The 14,370-nt window shown below is 38.6% G+C and overlaps 2 protein-coding genes across 2 annotated transcripts; one reads left to right on the top strand and one right to left on the bottom strand.

The window, feature by feature from the left end:
* Positions 1 to 665: 665 nt before the first annotated feature.
* Positions 666 to 6,895, bottom strand: STK19 (serine/threonine kinase 19). The gene is made up of 7 exons (XM_063431453.1): positions 6,803 to 6,895; positions 6,356 to 6,500; positions 5,917 to 6,062; positions 1,910 to 2,145; positions 1,584 to 1,681; positions 1,311 to 1,458; positions 666 to 945 (listed from the first exon to the last, which is right to left on the bottom strand). The coding sequence occupies exons 2-7, from the start codon at positions 6,462 to 6,464 to the stop codon at positions 900 to 902; spliced, it is 783 nt and encodes a 260-aa protein (XP_063287523.1). The 5' UTR covers positions 6,465 to 6,500; positions 6,803 to 6,895; the 3' UTR covers positions 666 to 899.
* Positions 6,896 to 7,067: 172 nt separating this feature from the next.
* On the top strand, positions 7,068 to 14,304 carry DXO (decapping exoribonuclease). The gene is made up of 7 exons (XM_063431450.1): positions 7,068 to 7,181; positions 9,781 to 10,150; positions 11,940 to 12,166; positions 12,547 to 12,766; positions 13,198 to 13,333; positions 13,425 to 13,519; positions 13,636 to 14,304. The coding sequence occupies exons 1-7, from the start codon at positions 7,145 to 7,147 to the stop codon at positions 13,760 to 13,762; spliced, it is 1,212 nt and encodes a 403-aa protein (XP_063287520.1). The 5' UTR covers positions 7,068 to 7,144; the 3' UTR covers positions 13,763 to 14,304.
* Positions 14,305 to 14,370: the final 66 nt, after the last annotated feature.

The following is a 14,370-nucleotide window of genomic DNA, read 5'->3' as shown; positions in this document are numbered from 1 at the left end:
TTTCAGCACTTATTTGATGGTTTAAAGCGCGTTTCATTTTGAGATTCTAAGTACTCACTAGATTGGGTTTCTCTTTGAGGTTCGATAATAGACAGTAAATAGTGCTTGGAAATTTGCTACAATTTATTTCTATGTAGCACTAAGCACAGTCTGCTTTAATATACATGTTTTAACCCAATACCCACATTTCTGACTGTATGTAAGAGGACTTTATTAAGTGTACTTTACTTTGTAGTGATTCACACTATACTTGGTTTACTTCTTATATTTCATTGTTTTGATTTGTTTTTTTCTGCCTTGATAGTTTTTTTATCAACTCCTGGTCTTATCAGTTTTTACTGGTTTTGCTGCCGAGGTACATGTGGGGCTGTCTCTCTATGCTCTGAAATAACTTGGTTGAAAAACTGGGAAACCAAAAGATTATTTTAGAGCCTAATTTTAGAAACACCTACCCTAAATCTGCTAAAAGGCAACACATGCCTTCCAGGTGCCATTCCAGTGGATATCATGGCAGCCTCCAGGGGTAGAATATCAGAGTTACTACTTCCCTATTACTGTCTGTCCAAGTGCCTCTCGTAGGAATATCTCATTCCCCTTCGGCTCACCATCATGGAGTGACACCCAATCACAATGCTGATATTAAACCAGAGATACTAAACAGGAAACACGTACAACATACACAAATATATTACTAGTAAAGAGGTATACAAAGGAAGGATATACTAGACAATTATATTACTTTATTATAATTAAAGAAAATGGCACAAATTAATTTCATATTGAAGTGCTAGTCAAGTGAAACAATAAGGGCTCAGATATATTCTCATGTCACTCCAGACGTCCTATCGGCAGGAGCAGGAATGAAGAGATGTCCGGGCTGTCAGAAGGCACACACTCTGCTAAGTATCAGATAAACGGAGAAGGATTCCAGAGGCTGTAGGGACACTGTAAATCAAAGAAAGGGGGACAGTTAAAGGAACACTCCTAAATTGCTGCCTCTTGAGTTTAGCTACACTGAGCTAACCAAACCAGGAAGTAACAGGACCGGCTGCTCTATTGAAATCTGTACTTAAACATAAATAAATAAATGAAAAACTTCTATACCTTAGTGTTCCTTTAAAGACAGGAAGAAAGCAGGTAATTACATCCCGGAGATATGAAGAAATATTATTTATTATTTATAAAATATTTTTACCAGGAAAGATACATTGAGATTTCTCTCGTTTTCAAGTATGTCCTGGGTAAATATCAGAAAGAACAATTCCAAACAAGGAATATACCTAGAAATATTGTAAATTGTCTGCACTCACCAATCGACAAGCCCGGCACCTATGATATCATGAATGTGATACTCCATGCCAAGACGAAGCGAGGGTGGAGCCTTGCGAGTTGAGAGATCCGTAAGCAGAACTTCTTTATAGCGAGATCTGTTAATCTGGGAAAGAATAGCTTTCCGCCCTGTGTGTACAGAAAGGAGCAATGAAGAATGGGGGATTTATGATGTTACTAGAAGAGAGATGGAAAGGGTGAAGTCAGCATACAATGCATATCGTTAAGCAGTATGTGCGCACGTTTCTCCATACCCTTTATAAAATGTCTTGTGAATTTTCCAGCACCTGGAACAGACAGCCACCAGCTTCCTGCGTCTCTCACTGTCAGGAGACCAGCACGGACCAGCTGCCTGAAAACACAGGAGGAATGCGAGCGTATAGCAGATTAATGCTGAATATGAGACTTTATAATGTTGGATAGAACATTTTATCTTGCAGTGTCTTTTTCAATATCCAGGATATATTTCACAAAGAGAGATATTGTAAAGTATGTTAATGTAAAACACCACTTCAATAAACAAATAAAATTTAAATTGTTTGGTTTAGAAGTTTGCGATTAGTCCCCCTATTAATCTTACGTGATCTCTCCATCACTGAACCGGTTTTTCTGCATCATTTCTTCCCTCCCATAGCTGATTTTAGAGGGTGAGAATAAGCCGGATTCCAGGAACTTGCTCACAATTTGAGCCCGAGACCCTCCGTCACAGCTGGCGAGTGAAGTCCTACGCAAATCTTTGTCCATCACCACCAGGAATGTGTCAGAATCAAACCCTGCCTGGATCAGACACAGTTCTCCCTTCTGCTGAAGAGAACTCTAAAAGAAGGAATGTCAGGTTAAAAAACAAACCAAAACAAGAATTCCAATAAAAATGGGAAAAGCTACCAAATCTTCCATTTAAAAAGTGGTTCGACTATGCTATACAACAACAGCATAGGGATATATGGAAAATGTATTTATGGGTCAGAATCTCACCCCCTTTTACATAGAGGTTCTAAAAGACTACAACGGCTTTTTTACTAAAGTGATAATTGTCAGGAATTTCAGAATTAAATTCAAATTTAAGAGCAAAATAGCTCAAATGGAAGCAAAGGTGACTTAGAGAATTTTTCCTGTTCAGCTATTTTGGCCTTAAAGGAATACTATAGTGACAGAAATACAAACATGTAATCCTGTCACTATAGCTGTGATATAACCATTGACAGAACGCCTCCCCTCCCCCCAACACCAATGTAAAAGGTGAGTTTATACACTTTTATTCAAACGCTGTTCGGGTCCACTGGTGCTGGCTCCACCCACGATCCGCTTCCTTGGCTGAGATCATCATGAAATTAATGATCCCAACCAATCCAATGCTTTCCCATAGGCAAATTAAATCAATGCATCTCTATGAGGAATGTACAGCATTTTCACATAGAGCATGGAGATGTCAAACGTTATTGCTAAACGTCACTGATCCAGGTAGCACCTCTAGTGCCCGTGTGAGTGATAGTCACTGGAGGTCCCTAGGCATTTGTGAAGAAAATAGACTTATTTTCTGCATTTTCTTCTTTTATTCGTGACTTTCTGCTGTATTAGTTTATTTGGGATTTTTTGGTTCGGTAGATTAAACTACCGAACACCGACCACCCTCCTGGCTCATAACCTTCAAAAGGAACTGTGTATTAAGCGCTCTCTGGGCGGCCGCCGTTCGTATATGCGAATGCCACTTGGAAGAAAAAAGGGAGGCCATCTTGTTTGCACGAAAGGAGGCAGCAGGACTTGGTCGTCGAGTGTCTGGAACTAAAATCGGACACTCGACTTCCCGAACCACCGCTGAAACATACGAACGCCTGCTTCCTTTTGTTGCCGAACAGCTAGGAGAGCGCCATTCAGTAGTTTGGTTCATACGAACACGGGGAGCAATCGCTCCTATGAGCCAGGAGGCTCCATTTGTGATTTTATTCATTGTTTTGTTAGAAAATAACACTCAGAGGCTCTGTGGAAATATTTGGGGGATCAACTAACTCCTAGCCCGAGACAACACACTGTTCAAAAAGAGTCTTTAACAATTTATATATTTGTACTGTGAGCTGCCCAACACTGTATTAAAAAAAAACCATTAAAATACAGAACAGAGTCATTCGTTGTTACACTGATATCAATGAGGACACAGAGTGGACCACAGTATGATAGTGAAACAGACAGCTACTATACCCACATATCTTCTAATTACACAACAAAGGGAAAAAAAATATAAAGCTGAAAAGTGAAGCAGCCGTGTTCTCTAGAAATTCTTCAGCATTTTTATTTTATCAGATTGAGTTGCTCATTTGATAAGGGGATTTGTACATAAAAACCCACCAAAGAATAGTGCAACCAATTGTGAAGTAATTTAGTGGGTTCTGTAACTGACACTCACATGGCGCTGTGCAGACCGTTTCTGCGTCTGGGTATAGGATACACAAACATGTATTCCTGACCCTATAGTGTTAACACCACCATCTAGCCCCCCTGGGCCCCTCATGCCTCCATAAATATAGTAAAAATCTTACTGTATTCAAGCCTGAAGCTGTAAATCTACATGCTGTTAGACTCAGAAAAACAAGCAGTCTGCTGACATGTGGTAGCCTGATCCAATTATAGTGCTTCCCCATATGATTGGCTGAGACTGACAAAGAGGCAGATCAGGGGCAGAGCCAGCATGATTCAAACACAGCCCTGGCCAATCAGCATCTCCTCATAGAGATGAATTAAATCAATGAATCTCTATGAGGAAAGTTCAGTGTCTGCATGCAGAGGGAGGAGATACTGAATCACAGGATGCTGTGCACAGTGCTGCCCTGTGCTCTGCTGACAGAAGATATAAGTGGATGGAGACATATTATGCCTCAATCAACTCCGAAGTCCCTCTGATTCACTCTGAGTGACTGCAACTGGAGGTGTTCCTAGCTTTCAATGTAAACATTGTATTTTCTAGGAAAATACAGTGTTTACATGAGAAAGGCTGCAGGGAAATATAGTTCTCACCTGAACAACCTCATTAAGCTGAAGTTGTTCAGGTGACTATAGTGTCCCTTTAATATATGTTGATATGGGTGGCAACACCCACAAACTATGCCTAATGCACCGTTCCGGTAAAGTAAAATGGTGGGTTAAACACTATAGGGTCAGGAATACATGTTTGTGTTCCTGACTCTATAGTGATACTTTAAGTCCTACCTGTCTAAAAGAGCAATGCTCTTAAAATTCCAGACAGTCACATTTTGCATTCATCTTGCTTCCGATGGTGGCTACCTACATTCTTACACACTATTTATGTGCAATGTTCCCTTAATACAGACATAAAGCTATTATGTGACATATAAGAATAGAAAAGTAAACTTTGACGAAGGTATCTATTGGTGAATATGGTATCCACACCCACAGATACCAAATGTGTGGACATGACAGAAGGAACAGGAAAAGTTGAGTGTACAGGATTAATGTATCTCAGAGGATTTTTTCATACACTGATTCTTCAGACAAAATTCACTTTAAAGGGACACTATAGTCACCTGAACAACTTTAGCTTAATGAAGCAGTTTTGGTGTATAGAACATACCCCTGCAGCCTCACTGCTCAATCATCTGCCATTTAGGAGTTAAATCCCTTTGTTTGTGAACCCTAGTCACACCTCCCTGCATGTGACTTGCACAGCCTTCCATAAACACTTCCTGTAAAGAGAGCCCTATTAAGGCTTTCTTTATTGCAAGTTCTGTTTAATTAAGATGTTCTTATCCCCTGCTATGTTAATAGCTTGCTTGACCCTGCAAGAGCCTCCTGTATGTGATTAAAGTTCAATTTAGAGATTGAGATACAATTATTTAAGGTAAATTACATCTGTTTGAAAGTGAAACCAGTTTTTTTTCATGCAGGCTCTGTCAATCATAGCCAGGGGAGGTGTGGCTAGGGCTGCATAAACAGAAACAAAGTGATTTAACTCCTAAATGACAGTGAATTGAGCAGTGAAATTGCAGGGGAATGATCTATACACTAAAACTGCTTTATTTAGCTAAAGTAATTTAGGTGACTATAGTGTTCCTTTAAGTTTTTTAATTCCTTTGAATTGTTCTTATTATTTGAGGATAAACAAGTATATTTTAGCTTGTGGTGTGGTGCCTTCCACATTGACATGAATACCTTGATACCTAGAACTTTGGAAGAAAAGGAAAACTGCTAATATTTTATTCTGTTTAAATATGCATACTTCATTATGTGCTGCCATACTGTGAAACGACGGAGACCCACACTACCATAGAAACCCAACTGAAATAGCCCCATATTGAGGGGAGGCCTGGTGCTGCTGTGAAAGCACATAAGTCAACACACCCAGTGCTAGAACCCATTGACTGAACTTGGCAATTATCAAACTCACTAAATGACTCTACAGGTCTGTTAACTAGTTCCACTATTCCTAGATCTTTTTGTCTTACAAAATGAGAAACGCAATCTGATAAATTACAAATAATACAGAATTTCTAAAGAATTGTTGGTGTTCTATAGTTTTCACTTCTTTAAACAAATTGGACATGAGTTGTAGAACCAGGAAGATTACTATATACGCACCAAGAGCCTGTCGACTGCAGTGCGGTCCTGTATAAGGCTGTAGAGTTGGTGTCTCAGGAACAGAGGGGGAAAAGTATCATTGAATAGTTTTCGAGGGAAGAGAGCACATAAGTAGGGGACAGCTCCCTGAGGGTCCTCTGTGAAATCTGGACAGTTAAGGAGTTAGAGTTATATTTAAAAGAAAGTTTTTAAAAAATTACAGCAAAAAAAAGAAAAAACATTTATCTGGGCATATGACATATGTTATTCCTATCTCATGAAGATATGAGTTTGTCCTTTAGGTCCATGGACTGAACACATTATCAACCAAGATACCAGTGTATGCTATACTTTCTACAGTAAGGCATTAAAAAAATGGAACTCTTACTCTATGCCGTGTAATATCAAACAGCCCTCTCTATTTAAATACTGTATAATTGTGAATGTCACCAAACATTACCTGGATAAGGGGATGGAGACCCATTTAAACTTGATGTGGATCCCTTTGCATCACCTCTTTGCTTCTTAATGTTGAAAGTCTCACATGTTAACTTCCGCTTGCGGTTCATCGAGATAGGGGGAAAGGGTTTGGGGTGGGGAAAGGGCTTCAGAGAAAATAATAATTAAAAAGATTACATATCCCACCAACAAATGTTTACTTGCTGTGGTATAAAAAAAACAATAAACAATAGCTGAGTTACCATGAATTATTATTACCATTATTATTCCATGTAAGACAGACATAACATGAGCAATGGATCAGATCTAGAGAGTAGACTATGCTGTTGCTTATTACTTTATGATTTCCTGCTTTATTTGGTTGTATTTTATTATATAGCAGTTCCATATATTTATCTTTACCATAATGCCATTACTATTTACGTTTAATCCAGGTTATTGATCTTACCGGTAGTTTCCTTTCCAACACCAGCTATACTGTATACAACAGTACACCCACATCCGCAAGCTTCACGCACCCTACTCACACAGCAGCACTGGGTGTAACAAGATGGCTGACAGCGGTCTCTTTAAGGGGCGTGGTTACCCCTTGACTCCGGAACCACTGTGAACGCCCAGGTGTACAAACATGGCTGCTCGTGAGTTGTACGTCATAGTTTGCCGCAGCCCCGCAGCCGTTTAACGAGCACTTCCGGTAACTCCCAAAGAAACACTTCCGGCCACTAGATTATACGTCATCACAGACCCTGGGCGCAGAAATTGGAAATGCCAAAAGAAAATAAAAGTAGCCATGGAACCAAATGTAAAAACAAAGACAGAGAGCCTGGGTAAGGAAGGATTTTACATTTATAGTATCCAGCAGTATTCACAGTGTATACAGGTTACTGATACATATATATACACCCCCCCAGCAATGTATACAGGTTACTGATACATATATATATATATATATATATATATATATACACCCCCCCAGCAATGTATACAGGTTACTGATATATATATATATATACACACCCCCAGCAGTATTCACAGTGTATACAGCTTACTGATACATACATTATATATACACCCCCCAGCAGTATTCACAGTGTATACAGCTTACTGATACATACATTATATATACACCCCCCAGCAATGTATACAGGTTACTGATATATATATATATATATACACACCCCCAGCAGTATTCACAGTGTATACAGGTTACTGATACATACATTATATATACACCCCCCAGCAGTATTCACAGTGTATACAGCTTACTGATACATACATTATATATACACCCCCCAGCAATGTATACAGGTTACTGATATATACACACACCCCCAGCAGTATTCACAGTGTATACAGCTTACTGATACATACATTATATATACACCCCCCAGCAATGTATACAGGTTACTGATATATATATATACACACACCCCCAGCAGTATTCACAGTGTATACAGCTTACTGATACAAACATATAAATATATATATACACACACACCCCCAGCAGTATTCACAGTGTATACAGGTTACTGATACATACACCCCCCAGCAGTATTCACAGTGTATACAGGTTACTGATACATACATTATATATACACCCCCCAGCAATGTATACAGGTTACTGATATATACACACACACCCCCAGCAGTATTCACAGTGTATACAGCTTACTGATACAAACATATAAATATATATATACACACACACCCCCAGCAGTATTCACAGTGTATACAGGTTACTGATACATACACCCCCCAGCAGTATTCACAGTGTATACAGGTTACTGATACATACACCCCCCAGCAGTATTTACAGTGTATACAGCTTACTGATACATACATTATATATACACCCCCCAGCAGTATTCACAGTGTATACAGGTTACTGATACAAACATATATATATATATATATATATATATATATATATATATACACACACACCCCCAGCAATGTATACAGGTTACTGATACAAACATTATATATACACCCCCCCAGCCGTATTCACAGTGTATACAGCTTACTGATACATACATTATATATACACCCCCCAGCAGTATTTACAGTGTATACAGCTTACTGATACATACATTATATATATACACCCCCCAGCAGTATTCACAGTGTATACAGCTTACTGATACATACATTATATATAAATATACACCCCCCAGCAATGTATACAGGTTACTGATATATATATATATATATATATACACACACCCCCAGCAGTATTCACAGTGTATACAGCTTACTGATACAAACATATAAATATATATACACACACACACACCCCCAGCAGTATTCACAGTGTATACAGGTTACTGATACATACACCCCCAGCAGTATTTACAGTGTATACAGGTTACTGATATATATATATATATATATATATATATATATATATATATACACCCCCCCCCCCCCACCCCAGTGTATACAGGTTACTGATACATACACCCCCCAGCAGTATTCACAGTGTATACAGGTTACCGATACATACACCCCCCAGCAGTATTTACAGTGTATACAGGTTACTGATACATATATATATACACCCCCCCCCCCAGCTGTATTCACAATGTATACAGGTTACTGATATATATATATATATATATATACACACACACACCCACCACCACCACCACCACCCGTATTCACAATGTATACAGGTTACAATAAAGTTATAATAAAACCACTCAGATTAATATATATATATATATATATATATATATATATATATATATATATATATATATATATATATATATATATAATACACCTAGCAGGCCTTACAGCCTCCCTGGAGTAGGTCAAATAGACTCCTATAGAAGCAGAGCTGTCTGTAGCTGGGATCTGTATAGAGTGTATCTAATATCATTCTGCTCATCATGCAACCAGTAAAGGAGATGATGATAATGACATCTTCTCTCTATTTGTCACACAGGCTCTGTTTCTATATACAGGACTAGAGGTGCATGTTCTGATCATTATATTATTATGTGAATGCTCTTTGTAATTCAATATTTAAAGGACAACTGTCAACTCAAAACTATATTTAGTATAATAATAATCGTCAGGTTTTGAAAGGCAATGTATATTATTAAATAAAGTATAACAAAAAAAAGATTCTCCTTACAGACTGTTTGTTTTTAAACACTGTCTGAATCATTTGATGAAAGGAATATTATAGTAAAAAAGAATTGTCCTTTAAGTATATTTACATAGGATGTATCAGTGTTAACAAAGAACCACGTAGAGGGCTTTTGACTTGAGTCTGAATTATTTGAAAAGCTTTAAATCATCCATTAGATATATGCTTAGAGCGTACTCATCCATCTACAGCTTTATATGAAATGCTTATAACTCACTGTTTATATACCTTTAGATACACATTTCTTAATGCTCTTCTTTCTATTTAATCAGTCAGGCCACCCAAGAGAGAACACTGTACGACTCCCTTGATGGCCCAACCATCCAAGCGTCCTTATCTGTCCACCACATCTCTGAACACCCACCCTATGTCCTACCAGGGAGCTTTTCCCTTTTTTAGACTGCCTTCTGAGGTGGGTCGTTTCTCACTGGATAGTCACCGTTGCTACCATGGAGATTCAAGAAAATTGCGATACTACCGTCCCCCATCTAGTGTACAAAAAGGGGCCTCACCTGGATGGGATCTTATGGATGGATATGAAAATCGCTATGTGCGAAGGGATGAAAATGAAAAGGAAGGCTTGCTCCACATTCTGACCTGGGTTAAAGAAAACAAAGGACTTCTGGGAGGAAGCGGGAGCAGGTGTCAAAAGGGTTAAATAAGGGCAGGGGGGTTCTCATTTTATTTGGGGAATGGTAGCAGAAAGGCAAATAAATGACATCAATTCTATTTACATACTATCTCCTACTTAAATATCAGGAGAATATCCACTGGACAATGCAAATAAAATCTGACATCAACATGCACAACCTATACTCGAGTAAAGATGGTCATTGTTAAATCATGGTTTTATAAATAAAAACCCTTTACTGTAAGCAAGACTAGTTTAGTCTAGAGAACTATGGTCACTTAAGCATTTGTGCTGCCATTGAATTATCAGACACAATCTTCAACTGAGAAAATGGATTTAAATTTATTTGCAGATCAGAATTTGGTTTAATCCATAGATGAGATGCACAGATCTATAAGGTGTTCTCAGAGATTTAACACCATAACCCTAAACACATACGGCAGTACTGAAATTACCGTATTCAGACTATTTAATATTTTTGGAATTTTTTTTAAAAGTATTTCATATTTTCATATCATCTATACAATAATAAAAAAAACATATTAAATATCAAGTTATCATTCAGCATATTAAAGGAACACTATAGTCACCTAAATTACTTTAGCTAAATAAAGCAGTTTTAGTGTATAGATCATTCCCCTGCAATTTCACTGCTCAATTCACTGTCATTTAGGAGTTAAATCACTTTGTTTCTGTTTATGCAGCCCTAGCCACACCTCCCCTGGCTATGATTGACAGAGCCTGCATGAAAAAAAACTGGTTTCACTTTCAAACAGATGTAAATTACCTTAAATAATTGTATCTCAATCTCTAAATTGAACTTTAATCACATACAGGAGGCTCTTGCAGGGTCTAGCAAGCTATTAACATAGCAGGGGATAAGAAAATCTTACTTAAACAGAACTTGCAATAAAGCAAGCCTAAATAGGGCTCTCTTTACAGGAAGTGTTTATGGAAGGCTGTGCAAGTCACATGCAGGGAGGTGTGACTAGGGTTCATAAACAAAGGGATTTAACTCCTAAATGGCAGAGGATTGAGCAGTGAGGCTGCAGGGGCATGTTCTATACACCAAAACTGCTTCATTAAGCTAAAGTTGTTCAGGTGACTATAGTGTCCCTTTAATTCATTTTAAAAGTTGATCCAAAATATTAAACCAAGGCCTTCATTGAACATGGTACTCATTCTAACCAGGTGTGCCGTGCTATAATATTTACTGGTGCTTTATCCACTGAATCAATAAGTCTATACCAGTGTTGGCTAACCTCGACACCATAAATTGTTTCTGGACTACATTTCCCTTGATGATCAGCTAGCTTTTAGCCTCTAACAGCTAGTTGAGCATCATGGGAAATGTAGTCCAGAAACCATTTATGGTGTCAAGATTAGACTCATTGGTCTATACAAATGGCTGTTTCAGTTCACACTTGTCCACTATACTGGTCCTGTCTGAAAGCATAATGGCAGAAATATGCTTTTGTTTCCAAGAGAGGAGTAACTTTTTTTATTTTTACTTGAGAAAATATTTAGCCTTTCTTGCCAAACTGTGAAAGCCAGGAGCCATTGAGGATAATTAAAGAAAGGCTTAAGATATAGTTAGGATGAAGAGGAAAGTAGCAGATGGGCTAGGTGGAGGAACCATAGCTAAATCAGGATGAGCTTAATGACCATGGCAACTTCAGGGATGACTAATGAATTGGAAAACACTGGAACGTTGTAATGGGTAGTTCTGCAACTGTAGAGATGGGAGAGAACAGAACTTGTGTATCTCTTCTCTAATGCAATATCTTAATCTTTCTGCAGGAAGTTAGACCGCGACTTTGTTACCTGGAGGGGTCATCTCACCAAAGTTCTTTGTACACCATATGAGAGCCAAGAGGGGTGGCTCCTAGCAGTTTCCCTGTTCAAGGGAACTCTGTATATAAGTGAGCGAGAAACAGAGGTTGCCCGGAAGAAGAGGGAAGAGCGGACTACTATACAGGAAAAGCTGATGTACTCTGGATACAAGTTTGAAAGCCACCTGTGTGCTGGTTTGTTGTTACCTGTATTTACTGCTCATCCTCCGTGTTTATACATCCTGTCGTTGTCTCTAATCTCTATTAACTTGGATGTCATATCCTCATTACATGGATACAAGGGCTTGCTCTTGCACATTAATTAGAAGACAACCCTTAAAAGGGAAGCTATGTCTGTAGATGTTTACTAGCCTGTAATACTGCACCTACATTATATTCCCATGATATTCAACCAGCCACTTCTGAGACTTTTATACAGTATAAATGTAATTTTATTCCCATCCACCCAAATCCTTGTTTTTCGCCATATTTCATTTATTTAAATATTTCCAGGTTCTTTTATCAAGTAGTATTTTCTGTTTGTGGTTTCTAAATGATGCGCTCTCACTTCTCAGATTCACCTGATGGTCAGCCCTCTCCCTCTGCAGTAGTTAATACTAACGAGGCCTTCTGCAGTGTCCTGTTTGCACGCCTGTCCACGCACTCATTTCTGATATCAGGAGAGGTGGACTGCTGTGACCCATTAGCCACCAATTCTAACCCACCATCCTGCTACGTGGAGCTGAAAAGCAGCGCCCAGATCCGGAACCCACACCAACAGCGTAGTTTCAACAGGTACAGAGTATGGAGTAACCGTTTGTGATCAAACTGCTGCCTGCCACAATATCATATATAACATACATAGTATTGAGAAATTGTTGGGTTTTGTTACAATCCATTTTCAGCAACATGTTTTTATTTTTTTCATAATTGCTGAATTGGGGAGAAAACGCTAGATTTGTTTTACTATTTTGGCTTACAAATGTATAAATTATATTTTAATTTCCAACACTTCACACTTTATTGAATAACTAACACTTCCGGTGTGAGTTGGACACCCTCCTGCCATACTGTGCATAACAAAGTTCCATAGAACACAGCAGTATGTTTCACTATGTCGTTGCATAGTTACCATTTCATCTTCACCTTCCTTTTGTACAATAAAAATGTGAATTTATGTATAAAATGGGGAGGGGAAAAAATCTTGCTCATCTTTTCCTAATCAGGTATAAACTTCTAAAATGGTGGTGCCAGTCATTTCTTCTTGGAATCCCACTCATTGTTGCTGGTTTCCGCAACCCAGAAGGAAAGGTTGTATCTCTGCAGGACTATCGAACGTCAGACATCCCACATCTAATTCGGGTAATACGCAGAGTAGTATGGAGCCGAAATGAAGACTCACATCTCACTTTAAGATGGTAGCTATTGTATTTATGCTTTATTTTGTATCCAGACAGATCAGCATAGCTGGGACCCAGCCGTCTGTATGAATTTCTGTGATGCGTTCCTGTCTTTTGTCAAAAATGTGGTAACAAGGGATGACCCTGGGTAAGGACCTTGCATTCAATATTTTTATCTCTTCCTCTCACTAACATCCTAAGAAATGACTATAAACTGATTGGGAAACCATGTTAAGTCACTCTGTATTTATGTTTCCTCTTCAGAGTCGTTTACCTTTTCTCCTGGGAGCCAGGCTCTGATGTCACTTTCTCAGTTCACACTGACCCAACATACCACATTCTCCCAGCCTGGTATGTAGAGGCCATGAGCCTTGGAGCAGCAGTGGACTGAGTTAAAAACACTTCGCCACATGAAGAAATCACAGGTGTCTGCCAGAACCATGGCTTTGCAGTAGAAGTTCAAATTATTGTAAATGTGTCTAAAAGAAGAGGATTTCTTTGCACAGAGAATTAATCTTTACGATTTCCAGAAGCAGTGGATATCCATGAATTTTAATGCCTACTGACTGCAGATGAGTGTTATGGGATCAGTAATCCCATAGATTGAAGGCAATATGTCAATTAACTTATCCTAAAGCATCATAAAGTTAGAGGCACACGGGCCTTAGACGTTCCTCCCTTCGGTTCGATTTTAATACGTAATTTAGTAGGATTCAGTCCCCCACCCCATGTGTGAGTATGCATCTGAATGATAAATTACCCAGGGTTAGGAATCATACCCCTCCTTCACTGAAAACCCTGTAATCTTCTACCATCCATTTGTCCAATGACTAGTTACCAGGATCATTGTTGCCCAAAAACTGGCACAGCATCCTGGCCAAGGAAACTGAGCCAACATTAGTTCTCCATTAATAAAATACATTTCCCACTAAACTGGATTATGTGTATTGAACATACTTCATGATTTTTTTTCCTGTGAGAGAGAAAACAGCAAATGGG

Source organism: Pelobates fuscus, chromosome 9 (assembly GCF_036172605.1).
Source record: "Pelobates fuscus isolate aPelFus1 chromosome 9, aPelFus1.pri, whole genome shotgun sequence".
In the NCBI taxonomy this organism is placed as follows: domain Eukaryota; kingdom Metazoa; phylum Chordata; class Amphibia; order Anura; family Pelobatidae; genus Pelobates; species Pelobates fuscus.
Note: the sequence above shows the minus strand (reverse complement) of the source record. Positions and strands in the feature narration are given on the sequence as shown.

Excerpts from the sequence above, each read along its gene's own strand:
- STK19 (XM_063431453.1), bottom strand. The coding sequence starts at position 6,464 with ATGAACCGCAAGCGGAAGTTAACATGTGAGACTTTCAACATTAAGAAG. Across the intron at positions 1,682-1,909 it reads TTCAGTGATGGAGAGATCAC|GCAGCTGGTCCGTGCTGGTC; the intron begins GTAAGATTAATA and ends CTGTGTTTTCAG. Across the intron at positions 1,459-1,583 it reads CACAAGACATTTTATAAAGG|GGCGGAAAGCTATTCTTTCC; the intron begins GTATGGAGAAAC and ends CTGTACACACAG.
- DXO (XM_063431450.1), top strand. The coding sequence starts at position 7,145 with ATGGAACCAAATGTAAAAACAAAGACAGAGAGCCTGG. Across the intron at positions 7,182-9,780 it reads AACAAAGACAGAGAGCCTGG|TCAGGCCACCCAAGAGAGAA; the intron begins GTAAGGAAGGAT and ends CTATTTAATCAG. Across the intron at positions 13,520-13,635 it reads GTAACAAGGGATGACCCTGG|AGTCGTTTACCTTTTCTCCT; the intron begins GTAAGGACCTTG and ends TTTCCTCTTCAG.